General features: G+C 35.3%; 1 protein-coding gene across 2 annotated transcripts in view; it reads left to right on the top strand.

The window, feature by feature from the left end:
* PDCD6IP (programmed cell death 6 interacting protein) overlaps positions 1-20,485 on the top strand; it is a 57,789-nt gene that overhangs the window by 18,046 nt on the left and 19,258 nt on the right. The window contains exons 4-10 of one of the 2 annotated variants that reach the window (XM_031469878.2): positions 1,609-1,736; positions 3,676-3,829; positions 5,009-5,109; positions 7,381-7,512; positions 14,688-14,910; positions 16,183-16,306; positions 18,608-18,785. In XM_031469878.2, the coding sequence (XP_031325738.2) occupies positions 1,609-1,736; positions 3,676-3,829; positions 5,009-5,109; positions 7,381-7,512; positions 14,688-14,910; positions 16,183-16,306; positions 18,608-18,785 (1,040 nt within the window). The remainder of the gene's footprint in view (positions 1-1,608; positions 1,737-3,675; positions 3,830-5,008; positions 5,110-7,380; positions 7,513-14,687; positions 14,911-16,182; positions 16,307-18,607; positions 18,786-20,485) is intronic. The other variant, XM_010982047.3, reaches the window with a different exon arrangement.

The raw sequence follows: 20,485 nt of genomic DNA, 5'->3' as shown, positions 1-20,485 counted from the left end.
TCTTGTTTTCAGTTCACCTTGATCTTTATTTTGCTGCATGCTCTACTCATATCCTGGTTATTCTAGATTTTTATACATTTATTTAACAAATTAGGTTAGAGTAGATGGTGTGTATGTCTGCTTTACTTTACGGTGAGGAGGCTAGAATTAGGTTGGCGGCAAGTGAGAAACTGGCCATAATTACAAGGGAGACTCCTAAAATCCTATATAACAAGGAGGGTTTTGCTTGATGGCACTACTGTGTGGCACAAACACACAACTGTGGTGTTGTTCTGATGTTCCTAGATGGTTTGTTCAGTGTTTTTTGTTTTTTTTTTTTTTTTGTAAAAAGCCTTCTGATTATTCTGCTTAGTGCTGAATATCTGGCATATTGTGTAAGACCTTGAATGTCACTGTGATTGACTTTGTCCCTTTTTTGTGTGTGTGGTTAAAAAGACCCATAACATAAAATTTACTATCTTAACCAATTTTAAGTGTACAGTTCAGTAGTGTTAAATATATTCCAATTGTTATGAAACAGATCTTGCAGAGCTTTTGATCTTGCAGATCTGAAATTCTGTACCCATTAAATAACAAGTCCCCTTCCCCCATCCTTGGTGACCACCATTCTACTTTCTGTTTCTCTGAATTTGACTGCTTAAGATACCTTATATGGGTGGAAACATAGAGGGTTTGTCTTTTTGTGACTGGCTTATTCCACATAGCATAATGTCCTCAAAGTTCATGCATGTTGTAGCATGTGAGAGAATTTTATTTGTTCATGAATCAATGGATGCTGAGGTGCTTTCACCTTTTGGCTGTTGTGAACAATTCTGCTACAGACATGGGTGTACGAAATATCTCTGAGACCCTACTTTCAATTCTTTTGGGTTTATACCCAGAAGTGGAATTGTTGGATTATATAGTAATTTTATTTCTAATTTTTTGAGGGATCCCTGTACTGTTTTCCACAGTGGCTTTAACAGAATGGTTCCAATTTCTCTACATGCCTGCCTACCAATTGTTATTGTCTTCCTTCCTTCCTCCCTCCCTTCCTTGCTTCCTTGCGTCTCTTCCTTTCTTTCTTTGATAGTAACTATCCCACTGGATGTGAGGTGTGTAGATTCTTGGTCAGAATTGTATTTTAACCAAATAATCTTCTAGCCTTCTGGGAGATGTATTGGCAGAAAGGGAGTGAGACATGGTGGGCCAGCTAGGAGACACTTACATTGGCTTAGGTTTGTAGTAGTGAGGAACTGGTTTAAATGTCATGGGAAGATACAGTTTTGAGAGAGGTGGTGGAAAAATGGAAAGAATTTATTTGAATTGGATTTAAAATGACGTGAGAATAACTTTTCATTTCGAATCTGACTAATAACAGTGTGGACGTAAAGGGAAGGAAAGATTAATTTATTGATCTTTGAGTTTTAGATGTTGACAATGTTGTTGTGGAAATAAATGCCTGGCAGGGCAGCTAGAAATATGGGAGTGTATTATGGGTAAGAAAACAGGTTTCCACTTGTTTTTGTGAGAGCCAGTGGGATAGAGGTCATAGTATTTCACTTTGAAACATTCATTTTCTTCAGAAAAAAATAATCTGATGAATTTTTCCTTCTCAATTTTTTACAGCTCTTGCAAGCTTAGGATATGAAAAGAGCTGTGTGTTGTTCAATTGTGCAGCCTTAGCTAGCCAGATTGCAGCAGAACAGAACCTGGATAATGATGAAGGATTGAAAATCGCTGCTAAGCATTACCAGGTACGCAGAACAGCAGTTATTCCATAATGATCGTCGCTAAGTTGGATTAAATTGAAAATAATTTGCATTTAGGTTTTTAGATGTTTCTTTACACACAGATACTGTCTTGAAAAATAGTACTTTTTAATGAATTGATACATATTTTTGAAGCCCTCCGATAAGCTACTTATCTGTAGATCAGCTCTGTTTTCCCTTACCATGATATACCCAGCACCTAGCACAGTGCCTGGCACATAATAAAGGCTCGTTAAATATTGGGAGAACAAATGATTAAATGTTGAAATGAAATCCTTTAAATCCCTTTTAAATAAATGACCTCTTTTAAAATATTTGTACGTTATTTTTATGTAATTTTTCTTAAGCACACACTTAAAATTTCACCAGTGTCACAAAAATTAAGACTTCTTGGCCAAAAAATTTTAACTCTGAGACTTGTGGAGAGGTCATAGTTAAATGTGACCAGATAAGTAATTTTCTTAAGTTAGCTAAATTTAGATTTTAGGAGCTGTCATTTACTAATATGGCATATTATTTGGCAGCAGTGTATCATTTACTCAGCTTTTATTTTTTGTTTCAGTTTAAAGAGCAATAAGTGATTATTGTTAAATGATATCATCTATAATTATGTTTTCATGTTTTATATTGCTTTGTAATTTACAGAGTATGTTCATGTTCTCACATAGACTTTCTGATGCACGTTATATAATGTCATTCTCATTTTATAGGCAAAGAGACTAAAGGGCAGAAGTGTTAATAAAGTGATCCTCTGGGGTTTCAGGTGTCCTGATTCCAAATTTTATGAAATTTGAAATGGTCCTTAGACTGTCTTCTGTGGTGCTGGAATTTGCTTGTTTCAGAGATGGAGTTTGATCTTCCCCATTGTTTAAGTTTAGGGGAGAGGTGATGAGTGCCATTCTAAGGAAGTGAGGGCAAATGCACTTTAAGCAACCACGTGCTCCGTATTGTGGCATGCCATAAGTTTTGATGGGTGCAGATGACAAACGTGACGCATATATCTTTCCTTTGTGGGGCTATAAATGGCAAATATTTTAAAATATGAAAATGAAGGAAAATTTGACTTAGTTTTCTATTAATTGTAACTCCGTTAGGTGGCATGTGAGCTCTTAGAGGGTATTCTGAATTACCGAGGACACATTCCATTCTGTGAGTTACCTCTGTGATTCGCAGCAGGTGCCCTATTACAAAGCAGGTCAGCTGATCACTACTTGGAGACATACATTCTAGTTTCACGGTCCTTCATGTCTGCAGCAAACATGATGTTCACTTTAATACGGTTAGTTTTGAGTTTTTGTTGTGTATCTTAACTGCAAAACCCACAACACCTTTTAACCTCAGATTGATATGTCTCTTTTTCCCCAGGGTCATTTGTTTCATAAAAGCAAAGTTAGTTTAGTGTTAACCTCAGCAACATATAGCTGATTAGGAAAACCTGATGTGGAACATTTCACCAGGGGGCTCTGAAAGCCAAATGAAAAATTGTTAGTAGTGGGTAGTCATGGTCACTAGGAATCTATACTATTTGAGGTTTCCCATAAGTATGGCATGTTTAATTATTTGAGAGATGTGTTTGGGACCAAAGCAAGAGCGTTTTGGTACTAAAAACATTTGTCCTTGCCTCTGTTCTCATGTTAGTTTTCAGGAAGTATTTCTAAAAAGTTTAATCAAGTTGTCCCATAAATTTACTTTTTTGCTGCACTTGATTTTTACTGTAGGTTAAATCTCATGAAATTCTATAATGTTTAGGAAAATATCCTTATTGTCTGTAGGTCAGGTGTTATAGATCTGTTTTTCACAATATAAAAATTTAAGTATAGTAACTGTTCAGCTGAGTTAACATTTGAAGTGGTTTTGTGTGTAAGAGTAGAACGTTGTCTTGCTGAGTTCCTATACATTTTAAATTCTTTTCTTCCTCCTCTAGTTTGCTAGTGGTGCCTTTTTACACATTAAGGAGACGGTTTTATCTGCCTTAAATCGAGAGCCTACTGTGGACATATCTCCAGATACTGTTGGGACCCTCAGTCTTATCATGTTGGCACAGGCCCAAGAAGTATTTTTTTTAAAAGCCACGAGAGGTAATTCCAATTTGTTAATGTCCTCCATTTTGTTACATGTGAAAAGAAGTGACAGACTTTTAAAATAAGAAAGTGATGATAATGTGTTCAGTGTAGAGCTTTCCTCTGAACTTAGACACATGAATTATTGAAAATTCTCAGCTTTCATTTTCTGGCCTTAAGATGGTACAGATGCGCATTTAAGAATGTAGGCTGTGTTTGAAGTCTGATGAAATGGATAGTTAAGTATTGTCTTAAAACACTGAATTCTGGAGTAGTATTTATATAGGTTTGTAATATGTCAGAAATTCATTCATTCAGTGAGTACCAACTGCCACTCACTGTTCTAGACGCTAGATACAGTTAGACAAATGAGATTTCTATTTTCAGGAAGCCTACATTGTAGTGTGGAGGAGGTGATAAAACAAGCAATTCAGTAGCCAAGGTAATTTTAGAGAGAAATAATTGCTATAAAGAAAAAAAGATGTGGCAGTGACTGGTGGTCTGGCTGTGGGGTAAGGATGGAGGGGGAGTCATGCTAATCTTAGATCCATTAGTCAAGAAGAGATTCTTTGAGGAGGTCTTGTTTAAACCAGACTTAATTGATAAGGAGGCATCCAGGTGGAACCTCTGGCCCTGTGAATGAGGGAATAAGAACAGTTCTTATAAGGCATGTAAGTTAGTGTGAGAGATTAGAATAAGGACTGAATATGTAAGTACAAGAAATTGAAAATAAGGGAGCAGTCATCAGGTGGAAACTAAGTGGACTGGAAAATTTTTTCTTTTAAAATAATAGCTTCTATTAAGATAGAATTCATATACAAAAGCATTTACCCTTTTAAGGTATACAGTTCATTAGTTTTTGGTATATTCAGAGTTTTGCAACCATCACCACTATCTTATTTTAGAACATTATCATCCCCCCAGAAAGAAACCCCATACCCACTGTCAGTCACTCTCCATTCCCCCTTTCCCCCAGCCCCTGGCAACCACTAATCTATTTTCTGACTCTTTTTATCTGCCTATGGAGTAATTAAGTTGTGTGCGGAAGAGTTGATTTCATCAATAAGGATTTTTTTTTTTTTTAAAAAGGCAAATGTACATACTTATGAGCTCAATGTCTGTACTGAGTTATCATGGTACATCAGATTATTGTATATTTATTTTCATTATAACAGTCAATTTAATATTTTATTCCAGATAAGATGAAAGATGCCATCATAGCTAAATTGGCTAATCAGGCTGCAGATTATTTTGGTGATGCTTTTAAACAGTGTCAGTACAAAGATACTCTCCCCAAGGTCAGTTATTGTTTTTGTAAACACTTGGTTGTTTTGCATGTGGAAATATTTGGACATTTTTGTGTATAAGAAGCAAGTTGAAAATTATGTTTTATAAAGAATATTTGAAATTTAAGGAAAAGCATTTGGAGAATATATTTGTAGAAATAGTTTTTGTTTTAAGATGCATGACAAGTCCTTTTATATTTAGGGGATGCCTTTGCCTCTACTCTTTACTAAACTTGTTTTTCCAAGCTAAAACGCTTTCTGGAAAATTTTGAACACCTGTCTCCAATAACTTTATCAAATCAGGGCATTGTATGGTTCTGAATCTTTGATGATTTGGTACAGCATGAATACTTGAGCATGTTGATTATTCACCCTTTTAATTATTGTCCTGTTTTCTTAAAGATGAGTCTTAAAGCGCAAAAACAGACATAAAGACAAAAGGAAAAGAGAACTTAACAAATTCATCCAGTACTCTGATTATAATTAAGTTTTGCCAACAGGGATAGAAAATTGGGCTGCTGTTGGACAGCTAAGGAAAACAACCATCTAAAACCACGTAACACAGGAAGTATTCATTGTTTTAATGTAAACCTTTCTGACGTGGCATTTGAAAAGACTAGTCAGTGATGATCATTTGTAAATGATAAAGCAGATGATTAGACTAAGAAATAAATTCAGAATGGTTAAAAATGGAAATTTACAGATTGAAGTGTAGTGTGATTCAACGGCTCTCTTTCAGAAATGTTTAAGGAATTAATTTCGTCTGTATGATAGCCAATGCTGTTTGTTACATGATCTTTATAAGTTGTTCAGGAATCTTTATAAATTATGAAATTGCAGAAAATTTTGTGGTGAAGTAAAAAAAGCATGTAAGTACATCAACACATTAGTCAGAATATGAACAATAAGGAATTTGAAGATTCCTGGAGATTTAATATTCACCGAGAGATCAGTAGAAATTTGCCCAGGACTCTTGGGTGATAATAGTGTTGCTCTTCAGAAGAGACTTGGGATCTCCTCTCACCTTTTTTTTCATCTGAAAGACGTCATGTTCAGCTGCACAGTGTACCGTTACGTCCTGTTGGGCCATTAGTTCAGTCCTGTCCCGGAGAGAAGAATGCCACCTACAAAGACTTGGAAGCTACCTCTGCACCATTCCTGGTATTCCTCGAAAATCTCCTGTTTTAAGTACCAAGTTGTTCCAGACTTGCCTTGAGAACTGGCACGAGAGTGCAGTTTGAGATTTAGATGTCTTTTATTTTTGCCTTTCACTAATAAAGCTCATAAGGTATTTTCATATTCTAGTTATAAAACTGGAATATCTGCAAGTAGTGACCCAGGAAGCTAGGAAATTATTCACTGGGAGACAGGAAAGCATACAGGTAGTAATTCAGTTTTTGATTCTCTTATTTTTTTTGTCTAGATAGAAATTGTCTAGTGTATTTCTTGGATATTATATGGCATGTACTTCCTAAAAACAATGAGGTTACACGCTAGGATTTGACATTTTGGAAGAGCCTCTACCAGTGTAACTGCTTTTTTGGTTCATGTTTTTGGATCTTCTAAAATTAATTTTGACTGGAATTTTTTTTCAAAACAAACTAGGGTAAAATAACACTATCATATTAGTCATTAACTTAGTATATTTGTCTGTTTGCTCTATGTTTTTGAGTATATGATACTGAAATGTTAGTCTTAATATAGATACTAAATTTTCTATGGCTAAAAATTACCTTTATTAAAAGTTTCTTAGGATATGAATTTAAGTGGGAACTTACTTTATTGTCTTTTGTCTTTTAAACATGATGAAACAGTCAGCTATAGAGCAATTTCATTAGTATATGTGAGTAATGGTGGTTTAGTTAACTCTAAGGGCCGGGTAAGGGCTCATAAGAAAGCTTCTAAAGCTCTGTGCTTGGTCTACCTCTGTGAATGTCCATTCTACTTCTCTTTCTAATGCATGCTTTCCTTTCTTTGTAAACAAAATGTTGACTTCATGGCTCAATTAAAGAGAATGGTAAAAACTTAAATTGGCTTCACTTAATAGTTCAAAAAAAAAAAAAAAACAACCCAACCCATAATTCTAATTGGAAGGAAAAAAAAAGCTGAATTCATTGAATCCAGTCCATGCAAAATCATGTGGTCTTCTCTGTTTACACCTAATGACTAACCAATCTCTAAACCATTAATGGGGTGATTCTAATTTCTGTCTCCTTTTCCTTTTTCTTCCTGCATCCCATGTTGTCTGTGGTGATTTGTGTGGTTGGACTCTCCCCTGGTCAGTATTTTTATTTCCAGGAGGTGTTCCCTGTCTTGGCTGCAAAGCACTGTATCATGCAAGCCAATGCTGAGTACCACCAGTCCATCCTGGCGAAACAGCAGAAGAAATTTGGAGAAGAGATTGCAAGGTTACAGGTGAGTTTCTTGGAAATAAATATTTAAGTAACTTGGATTTCCTATTTTTTTTTCTTTAGTAAGATTCCCACGTTTGCTCATAAAAACTTTTCCCACTCATTGCCCCTGTCAACAGAGACAAGTGGTTTTTATTTTTAGGCTATACCTACTGTGTGCTTTTTGACGTCTCATATTTTATCTAAAAATTTTTGCATAATTTGCATTTAGTTCTCATTTATTTGTCCATGTTTATTTTAATTTAAAGTATTCTAAATTAATTATCATGCTCCAGAACAGATGTGCAGTGCTTAATTTGTGGCCTAGCCTTGGTCTAAATTGGGTCATATGATTCCACAGCTTGAGGAGGACAGTGATTTTATTATATTATATATATATATATACACACACACACGTACACACAGATCTTACCATTAGCAGAATACCTTCTGTGCAGTTTTATCAGCACTGGGTTTGTGAGAAACTTGCTGTGACATTTAAGGTAACTTCGCAGGAGGGGTAAGGGCTATTTATATGAGTTGCTTGTATTTTGAGGATTGGTAGGCAGAGGGTGGGAAGAGGACTGTTAAGGAAATTTAAATATGGACTGGATATTAGAAGATACTATGCAAGTATTATATTTAAGAAGTTCAGGTTAATTAGTCCTTTCATGAGACAAGAAACTCAAGTTTTATAAAGAATAACATGTAGGTTTGTATTATACTCCACACTGACAAAGTCAGAGAAAGGCACACTCAGGTTACTGAACATATTTCATTTGTGCAGAGATTCACTTTGATTGCAGTCACTTAGATTTTTATATGAAAATGCTTCAGAGAAAGTGGTTTCTAGAGGAAAGATTTTTTTTTCAGGGTAGCATATTTAAAGTATTAGAAATACCAATGGAAAGAAAAACACACAACATAAAAGGAGGGAGTTGAGTTTTATTTAGGGACTTTACTGAGTAAAGTCTCATGGGTGACAGCCTCCTAGTACCTCTGAGGGAACTGCTCTGAAAAGGTAGGGGAGAAACCAGCTTAGATGTGATTTCTGGCTACGAAATACGTCTCAGTAAAAGATTACTGCTAGTCACAAAGAACGGACATCTCAGGTTAATGATTTTAGTGCTTTTCTATGTAAAAGATGTAGGACTCTGGGTTCATTAGAATTCTTCCTGAGAATGACATCTGTCTAAGGGGCCGTTTTTCCAAAGCACAGGGTGCCTCATCCTGTTTTGCATCCTGAATTCCTCTCTCTCAAGGTGCTCTGTCAGCAACTGAAGTGGATAGCGACTTAGTCCTTACAGAACTGGGTGGTGAGCAGTGCTCCTTGTTTTACAGATGTTTAGCTTCCTTATTTTTAGGAAATTCTGGGACTTTTATATAAATAAGCCTTTATTTAGTTTCTGTAAACTCATCATTGAAGAGCTTTAGAAATTTTAATCTAGTTTTTAAAACCCCTTAGGAAAAAGGAAACTTTCAGATTCACAACAAGAGATAAAGACTTTTTTTCAGTTTTTAGATTCATAAGAGTTTTACAGGTTTAGTCATAGGTCAGAAGTTAATGCAGAGCACAAATACTTGCAATTCATATCTCACTCAGAGGGCTGTTCCTGTTTCCATTAGGCATGTTTTTTTTTTTTAATTTGCCTGATTTGAGCTCAGAAACAAGCAGAAGAACAAAACAGACAAAAAAGGTGACCAGCATATTCTCTATAGTCTCTCACTTAGCATACCCATGTCCCTGATAGAGATCATTAGATGGTTACATCATTCAATCATCTTAGCAGTCTTTGCTGTCAGCAACTTACTGGTTATGAGCAAAGCAGAAACAAAATCACAAGAGTCAGGAAAATCACAGCAATAGGTGAAACAGCAAAGGGAAAATTGCTACATGGGATTCGCTTCTGGGGCCACGAAGAATTGTACCTGGACTTGTACAGCTCATGAAGCGCACTTCTTGGGCAGTGCAGTTTATTGGCTCCAGAAGGTGGGTTCACTTGATCATCTTGGTGGAGTCTGTAAAGCTTTCAAAAAGATGTAAAAAATATAGTTGAGTCTTGAACAGCATGGGTTTGCACTGTCCACGTTCAATGAATAAATATTCGGCCTACCGTATCTGCAGATTCCGAATTTGTGGATCCATCCAAATGCTGGTCAGGTACTATGTTAATCAACAGATGCAGAGTCTGTGGGTAGGGAGGGCCAATTCTGGGACTCGATCATCTTCGGATGTTGGTGTCTGTGGCGGGTCCTGGAACCAATCCCTTGCAGATCCCGAATTTGTGGATCCATCCAAATACTGGTCAGGTACTATGTTAATCAACAGATGCAGAGTCTGTGGGTAGGGAGGGCCAATTCTGGGACTCGATCATCTTCGGATGTTGGTGTCTGTGGCGGGTCCTGGAACCAATCCCTTGCAGATCCCGAGGAACGAGTATATAAAGATGTAAAAATATGACTCATGTAGAATGAGTACACACTAGAGATTTATTTATTTATGAATGTTGGACCTAATAAGGTGGTAAAACTGATTTTGTGAAGGTATTGTTTTTTCTTTGTTATGATAGTAGCTTGTAGGTATTAAGGAGATTGCCCTTATTAGGAGATATGTACTGAGGTATTTGAGGATGAAAGGTCATGGATTCTGAACTTTAGTTTCAAATGGTTCTGCAAAAAAAAAAGAAAAGAAAAGAAAAGAAGAAGGAATCTATGTGTATATATGGGAAAGAGAGATAAAGCAAATATGGCAAAATTGCTAACGGTTGTTAAACTTAGTAAAGGGTCTGTTGTCACTCATTGTTCTGTTCTTTTAATTTTTCTGTGGACATGAACATTATTAATATAAAAATTGAGGAAAATGTAAAGGTATACACTTCAACACATCTCCCTACCTTTCCCCTTATATCCTGTTCCTCCATCTTTTTTCCCACTGCCCCATAGGTAATTTCTATTTGTTTCTCATTTAATCCTTTCAGTTTTTTTTCCCTCTTTGAAATGCAAGCAAATACATCCACACATGCATGCACACTTAATGCACATTCTTAACTCCCATCCTTACATAAGAGGTTGTATGCTATATACAGTGTTGTACATCATATTTTTCTCACATAACAACATATTCTGAAGCTCTCTCCATTTTAATACATCAACACAGAGACCGTCCTCATTTTTCTTCAGAGCTGCATTGCACTTGATTGTCAAACCACACTTTATTGCTGTGCCCTATTGCTGGATACGTGTGCATTTCCAAGATTCTATTACAAAACATACTGCAGTGAATAATTATGTGCACATGGCACTTCGTATTTCAGCAGGTGTCTTAGCTCAGTCTTCCATAGCAAAATACCATAGACCAGGTGGTTTAAACAACAGAAATAGATTTTCTCATAGTTCTGGAAGCTGAATTCTGAGACAAGGGTGTCAGCGTGGTCAGCTTGCAGACTGCTGGCTGGCTTCTTGATGTGTCCTTACATGGTAGGGAGCGCCCACAAGCTCTCTGGTGGCTCTTCTTACTCAGGCACTAATACCACCAGGAGGGCCCCACCCTCATGACTTCATCTAAACATAATCTCCCAAAGGCCCCATCTCCAAAACCATCACTTTGGGGGTTAGAGCATCAGCATACGAATTTTGGAGGGACATGATTCAGTCCATAGCAGCACGTATATCTTAAATTCCTAGAAACGGGATTGCTGGTATCAAAGTGTAAGTATATCTATAATTTATTATATATTATACTTGGATCTTTGATTCACTTGGAGTTTATCCTGATAGATGATGTGAAGGGTGTATCTAGTGTTTATTTTTCCAAATAGGTACCCATTTGTCCCCAAACCATTTATTGCAATGACTTTCTTTACCCCACTGATTTGAGATTTTGACTTTTATCACATATTAAATTATATGTTTGAGTCTGTTTCTGAACTTTTAATTCTGTTTCATTGTCCTGGTTATGTGTTCAAGTTCCAGTTCTGTACCATTTGAGTCATTGATACTTGTTTTAATGCCTGATTGGTATTGATCATCTCTCGTTTCCATAATTTCCCTTATTGTTCTTGTTTATGCTTCTATATGAATTATATTTAAGTATTTATTATGGAAAATTTAAGATATATATGAAAGTATGAATCATCAAATATCCATTACCCAGCTTCAATGATTATCAATATTTTGCTTTGTGTTTCATCTGTTTGCCCTCCTCCTTATTTTTTTGAAGTATTTTACAACTCTCTCACATACCATTTCGTCCTTAACTACTTCAGTATAATAGATAAGGCTTAAAAAAAGTAAAATCACAATGTCATCCTATCTAGCACAATTAATGCTAAATAATAAGGACAAATAATACTATTAACCTAATGTTACCGAAACCTAATTTAGTTTTCTCTGATTTTTTTCTAAAATGTCTTTTTATAGTTGGTTTGTTCAAATCGGGATTCATACAAGGACCCCACATAGCATTTGGTTGATTTATCTCATAAATTTTTAATTTGCAATGGCATCTGGTCCCCAGCTGCCATGTTGAATTGTTCTCACTTTTTCTTGTTTTGTGTGTTTCTTACAATGATTTCTGTGATGTCTATTATCCCTTTTATGTTTCTTGTATAAATATTTCAGTCTTTCTTTTCTTAAATGATTTCGTATTTTTCTTCAGTTTCTTTCCTGAATTCTGCAGGTCCTGTTTCACATTCTCTTGCTATCGACTGTCACCCACTGTTGTCTGGGCCATCTGGTCCTCTGTTCATATTTTGTGTTCTTTGGTACTGTGATTGCATCCTTAAGTTTTTTAGTTTATTTTCGTTTTTTTAGTATACTGTATTCTTTGCTTTGGGCAGCACTTCTTTGGTGAATTTTCATTTTCTATGGGGAAGTTAAACTCATTTTCATTCATCCTTTCCTTATGGTTTCTTTGTGTTGAGGCAGATGCGATGCCTTTTTGGTTACTTATGTTTAAATGAGCTGGAATTCGGTCGAGGAATAGCCAGAGGTGCGTATGGGGAGAATGCCTGGGTAGCTTGCCGAGCCTCCTCGTGTAGAGCCCTGCCTTAGCTTCTCCTCTCTGGTTCTCAAGGCCTGGTTTAGAGGATTCCATTTTGTGCCTGTGTTTCCCTGAGTTCCTCACAGCCTTTGCATTTCCAGGTAATGCGTCTACTTCTTGTTTTCTGAGTGTTCATCTTCTTTCTCCTCCTCCCCACTTTTCAGTCCTGCTCTTTTCTGCTTCCCTCGGCATCCCTGCCCTTTTAATTGTCTGCCTCTGGGCTCAGTAGCTCCTTCTTGGGACAGGGCCTGTCCTGTGGCCCCTGGGTGGCTCCACGTGGGACATTTGGCTTTACCTGTGTCATCAGCTGGCAGCTGTCACCTCACTGCATTTCCTTGTTTTCAGATTTGCCTAAGTGTTTTCTCCTCAGGTGGGGCTCTTGGCAATCCCCCTTTCTCCTGCTGTATTCAGTGTCTTTTAAGGCCCTAATACCAATTTTCCTATTTAGGGAAGTGTTTGACCACATTTACAAATCATATTTGATTTACAAATTTAAAAAGTGATTTAAATTTGTGCATTTTTATACCTCCTAGTTTACGTTACAGATGTAGCATTTGTTTTGTTTGTTTTGGTTATCCTTGTTTCTGTTTCATATTAATCTTGTGTATATCTTTTAAAACTTATTCCTGGCTATTTTGTCTTCCTGTTGCTAGTAACAGTGGATTTTTTTCTTCTGTTATCTCTTCAAATTGGTGATTGTTTATCTGTATTTGCCCTGTTGATTTTGTATGTAAGCTACCTCTCATTTAGAATAGTTGATTCTCTTAGGTTTTGCTGGCACACAAATATATGAGCTGTAAATGATAAATTTTTCCTTTTCTAAATTTTATACCTCTGATTTCATTCTTTTGTCTGGTTATTTTTACCGTGTTCTGTGTTCATAATGATACTGGTGATCTTTATTTTATTTTGACTCTAGGATTGTTTCTTTCATTTTTCTGCTAAGCATGGTATCAGCTTTAGGGGTTAAGATTTTATCATGTTAAAAAACTAGATAACTAGTTTTATTTTACTAAGATTTTAAAAAAATGTCTAGAGTGAATATTTTATCAAATGATTTTTCAACATCTATGAAGGTAATTTGATTTTTTTTAACTGAAATTTATTACTTGGAGAATTACATAAGTAGGTTTTCTAATTTTTAACCATTCTTATAATCTTATAATTTTGGTGTCTTAAACTTGCTTAATCTCCTCATATGATCACTTTATATGGATGTTCTTTATATGCCTGAGAATATTGTATATTCTCTTTGGAGTACCAGGTTCCCCATGTCTGGTAAATCAGACTTTTTAATTGTGTTGTTCAAATCTTCTCTGAGCTTACAAATTTTTTGTTTGCTTGGTCCTTTCATTCATGAGACAGGAGTGTTCAAATCTTCCACTCTAATGATGCATAGATGTTATCAATTTCTCATTATAATTATTTATATAGATAAAGGTTTTTAAATACAAAATTTAAGAAGTTTTATACCTTTCTGGCAAATTGGCAAATATTAAACATTATATACTGAATTTATCCCTAATAATACTTTAGGCTTTATTGTCCATTTTATCTGATGTCACTATTCCCAACACCACATAAGTAATTTGAGCCCTAAATTTACGAGGCGTGTGTTCATTTTATGTGTTACAAGGGCAGCCTTTCAAGAAAAAATTCCTATTGAAGCTGACAACATGCTTCCTTGTTGATTTGCTGTGTTGCTGTGCAGTTTATTTTTCTGATCCATTCTTTTCACCGTGAGTGTAGCCCTTTGAGGTTCTTCCCTTTAAGTGGGGATCAGTGGTGAAGGGGATGTTTCTTAGTTTATTGTCTTAATGTATTAAGCTCCCTGAGGGCCTTTTTTTAAAAGGCATTTTAATTGCAAGTCCTTTGGGTACAGAAATACCCAACAGCCAAAGCCAGCTTTCCTTAGTGTCAGTTTGTAGGTTTGATTTCTTTACTTTCTTGATAACTCACTTATATGTTTAAAGGGATGTCTGTTATGTGTTATTCTTCATTTTTTGATATTTTGGTTTGTTACGGGAGAATTTCTAGGTTATTCTTTTGATGACATTGCTGGTAATGCCAGTCCTCAAAGATTTTTTAGAAAACCAAAGGTTGGGTGCTTGGTTGAAAAAAAGAAACAAAATTTTTTTTTTTTAACATTTTCTTATTAGCATGCAGCAGAATTGATTAAAACCGTGGCATCTCGCTATGATGAATATGTCAATGTGAAGGATTTTTCTGACAAAATCAACCGTGCCCTTACTGCAGCAAAGAAGGATAATGACTTCATTTATCATGATCGAGTTCCAGACCTTAAAGATCTAGACCCTATTGGCAAAGCCACTCTTGTGAAATCTACCCCAGTCAATGTACCCATCAGCCAGAAATTCACAGGTATGTCAAGTATACAGATGCACTTTAACTTTATTTTTTTCCTCCAATTTATTCATTTTTGTAACTAAAATCGCATAATTAGTATTTTATGCTTTGAATATAATTTGCATTCATGTTTAAAATGAATATGAGAATAAAAATTATAGTGAAATTTTATGATGGAAAAGTAAATAGTAAAGCATAAAGTATACAACAGAGTCAAAAACTTGAAACTGAGTAACAATAAAGACTTAAACAAGCACTTGTCATTTTGTTAACACTTGTTATTTAAGATTCTGCCATTATAAATATACATAAAATGACTTTACACATACAAACCTCTGGAGTCATTGTTATATCAGATAAATAAATGTTGTAATATCCTTGAATGTTACAAGTAAATGCAGCACATGGTAGCCTCTAGCTGAGATCCCAAGGATAATATTCTAAGTTAGTGGGTGATTATTTTACAGTTGCGGTTCCACAGCTGTGAATTTAAGCAACTGCTGATGGAAAATACTGGCCAAAAAGAAATTTCCGGAAAGTTCCAAAAAGCAAAACTTGAATTTGCCGTGCTCTGGCAACTATGTACAAAGCATTTACATTGTATTAGGTATTATAAGTAAGCTAGAGAAGATTTAAAGTATATGGGAGGACATGTGTGTGTTATGTGCAAATACTGTGCCATTTTATATAAGGGACTGGAGCATCTGTGGATTTTGGTATCCGCTGGGAGTCCTGGAGTCAACCCCCTGTGGATACCAAGGGATAACTGTACTTATTTCTGTTTAACAAACACAAAGTGTTTACCGTGTGCCAGAGACTCTTTTAAGCCCTATACAAAGGTTAGCTCATTTATTTCTCACAATGACTCCATGAGGTAGGTACTGTTATTACCCCCATTTGACTGATGCAGAGTGGTTAAGTAATTTGCCCAAGGTTGCAGAGCCAGGAAGTGGTAGATCTGGAAATCATAGCTCTGTGGCTCAGTCAGTCAGTTCCATCAACAAATGAACATAGTTTTCTCAGTTGTTTTCTGTAGATTTTCTTCACCAGAGATCCCTTAAACTTAATGACAGACACATCTTTAAAAACTAAGAAAACTAAGTTCAAAGCAAAAGCTTTCATTTTCATTGTCCGTGAATATAGTGATCTAAAAATTGTCTTTGTCATTTGGTTTTGATCTTTAAATATTTGTAGATTTTTAATATGAATATTGGAAATAGGAATAGTCACTTAACAGTTTGGGTTTTTGTCTTCAAATTTTGTTGACATTTTTATTCCTAATTTTAGATCTGTTTGAGAAGATGGTTCCTGTGTCAGTGCAGCAGTCTTTGGCAGCTTATAATCAGAGGAAAGCTGATTTAGTTAACAGATCAATTGCTCAAATGAGAGAAGCCACCACTTTGGCAAATGGGTAGGTAGACCTTGACTTTCATAAATTTATCTTTAAGATTCTAATGTTTTCTGATTGTTTATGAAAATTTTAGTTTTCTGAGCTCAGAGTTGAGCATAAAGGATATTTGAAATAGCAAATATAAACACACACACATTTCTTAGGGATACTTTATTTACTGAGCCCTAGCAAATATATTATAGTTGGAAGAAATTTAACTACTGAAACAAAGTGAAAATACTTCACCACTAATTTGTATGTTAGGGGATATTTAGAGGGAAATTAGAAGTAGAAATGCACTTTTAAAGTTAAGATACATATATAGTTTGTATTCTGAACCAGTTTTTGTTTTTGGTGGATTGAAGACAGAAAATCATTGTTTTGAAAAATATTTTAAGTATAGTTTTCACACAGTAAAATGCACTCATTTTAAGTGTATAGTTTGTTTCTTTTTGATAAATACGTATACCCATGTAACTACCGCCACTATGATCAAGATAGAGAACATTTCCGTCACCCTAAAAAATTCACTCATGTCTTTCCCTTCAGTTCCTCCTCCTCTGTCCCCAGCTGCTATTGATCTGCTCCCTGTCATCATAGGTTAGTTTTATCTTTTATACAGTTTAATACAGATATAATCATTATAACATGTGCAGTATGTACATTACAGTATATAGTACACTATAAATGGTATAATACATTACATATTTTATATACAGGACATTGTATACCATATATACTATTGCTGCAGCATGTATAGTATGCAGTACTTACAGTATGTACAGCATGTGCAGTATATATTGAAAATATATTAGGCTTCTTTCACTTAGCATCATCTGTGTTTTGTGAATCAGTTTGATCATTTTTGTCAAAGTTCAGCAGGTGTTCTGAGTGAAAGGGTGGGTCTGTGGATGTCTCTCTTGGTGTATTCATGGGAGAGGGTGAGCTAAGAGCATCTTTCTACTCTGCCATCTTGGCCACTCCCCCTCAGTTTGATCATTTTTATTACTGAGCAGTATTCCTTTTTATGATCAAATACTTTGTTAGTTTTTTCACCTATTGATGGGCATTTCAGTTGCTGTAAACATTGATATACAAATCTTTGTGTGTAAGGGGAGGTTATAGCTCAGTGGTAGAGCACATGCTTAGCATTCACAAGGTCCTGGGTTCAATCCCCAGCACCTCCATTAAAAACAAACAAACCTAATCCCCGCCCCCTAACAAAAAAAAGAAAGAAAAAAATCTTCGTGTGGACATACTTTATTTCTCTTGGGTAAAGACCTAGGATTAGAATTGCCGAGTTGTATTGTTAGTGTATGTTTAACTTCATATGAAATGGCCAGATTATTTTCCAAAGTCATTTTTTCAGTTTATATTCCCACCTGCACTGAGAAATGCAATTGTTCTGCATCCTTATCAGGACTTAATGTTTTTTGTCTCTTTAATTTTAGCCATTTTTGTGTGTGTGTAGCAGTATCTCACAGTGGTTTAATTTGCATTCCCCTAATCACTAAGGATGTTGAGCAATGCTTATTAGCCATTTATATATCTACTGTGAAACATCTGTTGAAATCTTTTGCTCATTTTTGAAAATTGAGTTTTTCTTAGTAATCTTTAAAGGGTTCTTTATGTATTTTAGGGGCAAGTCCTTTGTCACTTGTGTTATTGAGAATATTTTTTCCTGGTCTGATTTGCTTTTTCGTGTTTTTAATTTTAATGAATGCATAGATTTTAACTTCATTTTTCTTTTTCAAGCAAGAAACCAACGTAAGTTTACTCTGATATTCCTTCCATAATGTAAGTGAAATAGCAGAAGAATTGTTACTGTGCCACAAAACAAAACAGATGAAGCGCCTGTAATTAATAACCTAGATCAAATATGTTCTCAACATTTTGCCTAGATGATGTGAAATTATAACTGTTTTGCATATTTTTCTGATTTGCCAGTGACAGTATAACAATCAAGAGTGTGGTAAAAGATTGCATTTTTCAGATAGAATTTTTGACTTTTAATTTCTCAGACTGACAGAAGTTAAGTTTGACTTGTGAGCCAAAGTTATCTAGTGTATTTAAATGTATATTTATTACTTTTTGGCTTTTAATTCTGAACTGTGAACTTAATTCTTTAATGATTTTTTTTATCATTTTATCACTTACTGATTTTTTGTTTTTCCTTTATCTTTGATTTATATTTCCATTGACAGGGCTTATCCACCTTTCTGGGGTGCTAAATAACTGTTGACTGTTAATTTGGATATAGGAGATTAGTGTTTTAAAGGTGGCTTAGACCTCTAGGTGACATAGTATCTCATTTTTTTTCAGGGTGTTAGCTTCCCTTAATCTTCCAGCAGCAATTGAAGATATATCTGGAGATACTGTACCTCAGTCTATATTGACTAAGTCCACATCTGTGATTGAGCAGGGAGGCATCCAGACTGTTGATCAGTTGATCAAAGAACTACCCGAACTTCTACAAAGAAATAGAGAAATCCTAGATGAGGTATGTTTTAAGAGATTTGATTTCCAAATGAAAACTCTTTGACTGCTTTATGTCTAGCAGGGACGAGGCCTGGAGGCTTCCTCCTATTGGGTTTTTTATTTGACCTTATATATAGAAAATCCTAAAATTAGGAGTTTGATAGGGATTGCATATTCAGTGCATTCACTTTAAATCAGTTTGGGGAGTATTGCTGATCTTCCAGTTACGCTCCCAGTCCATGGACAGAGGATGTCTTTCCATTTATTTTAGTGTTCTTTAATTTCTTTCAACTCTGTTTTGTAGTTTTCACTGTACAAGTCTTGTACCTCCTTGGTTAAATTTATTCCTAAGTATTTTACTCTTTTTGATGGTATTGCAGTGGAATTGTCATCTTAATTTTCCTTTTTGGATTGCTCATTGTTAGAGTATAGAAATATAACTGATTTTGTATTCTGTAACTTGACTAAATTCATTTATTATCTCTGATAGTTATTTTGTGGATTGCTGAGAATCTTCTGTATACAAAATTATATCATCTGCAAGTAGAGATAAGTTTTACTTCTTCCTTTCCACTTTTGGATGCCTTTTATTTCTTTCTCCTGCCTAATTATGTTAGACAGTACAATGCTGGATAGAAGTGGTGAGAGCTGACAGCCTTTGTCCTGATCATGATCTTTGGAGGGGAAGCTTCCACTGTTTCACTGTCCTCGGAATGTAAGGGTGGTTGATGTCAAAGAATCAATTAATGTAATACTCTATATTAGTAGAATGAAGGAAAAAACCGTATGATCATCTTGAGATACAGAAAAAATTTTTGATGAAATTCAACATTCTTTTATGATAAAAAGACTTAAACTAGAAATAGAAAGGAACTTCCTCAATCTGAGACAGGTGGTCTATGAAAAACCAGAGCTATTACCTCATTGTTTGTATTTTTGCTGACTCTTGCTCATAGTGGTTTGTTTCCTCTTATTTCAGTATTTTTTTGTGTGTTTGTTCTTGGATTTTAAAACTTTTAATTTGGGATAATTTCAGATTTATAGAAAAGTAGCAAATTTAGTACAGATAGTTTACCCAGCTGCCCTAAAAGTTAGACTCTTATATAGCCATGGTACATTTGTTAAAACTAAGACATTTAACATTGGTGCAATAGTATTACTCAGATTTTATCAGTTATTCCATCTTGCCCTTCTGTTTCAAGATCCAGTCCAAAATACTACATTGCATTTAATGTTCGATGATTTTTTTTCAATTAATGAATTCATATTTCCTGAACTTCATTTGTGGGCACTCTAAGCTTAGGAGGTTTTTTTGTTTTGGTGTGGTTAATCTTTTAATTAGAAGTTTGTCTTAGGACTTTGTGTCGCATAAAGTGTAGTATGATTTCCAGTCCTAAGTTCGGGCCTTTGATTAGGAATCTTAAGGTGATACTTCTTTTCTTTTCTATTTAGAGCCAAGGTTTAGACAGCTGAGTTCCCTTCTGTCGGGCAGTTTTCTTTTTTAAAAATGCTTCCCCTGAGTGTCACCTGTTTGGAAATGACCCAGTTTGAGGGAAGATAGTGCCTTTGATCTGACCTCCTACTCATGTTAGCCGCACCTATGTTTCTTGTCTCCCTGTTCATGTTCTGTTGCATTCACACTCTCAGCCAGTAGAGAATATGCAGTAGATGGACTATGGACAGTGGGCCTCCAATTTGTGGCCTGTTTTTGTATGGTTTACT

This window comes from Camelus dromedarius, chromosome 17 (genome assembly GCF_036321535.1).
Source record: "Camelus dromedarius isolate mCamDro1 chromosome 17, mCamDro1.pat, whole genome shotgun sequence".
Taxonomy (NCBI): domain Eukaryota; kingdom Metazoa; phylum Chordata; class Mammalia; order Artiodactyla; family Camelidae; genus Camelus; species Camelus dromedarius.
Note: the sequence above shows the minus strand (reverse complement) of the source record. Positions and strands in the feature narration are given on the sequence as shown.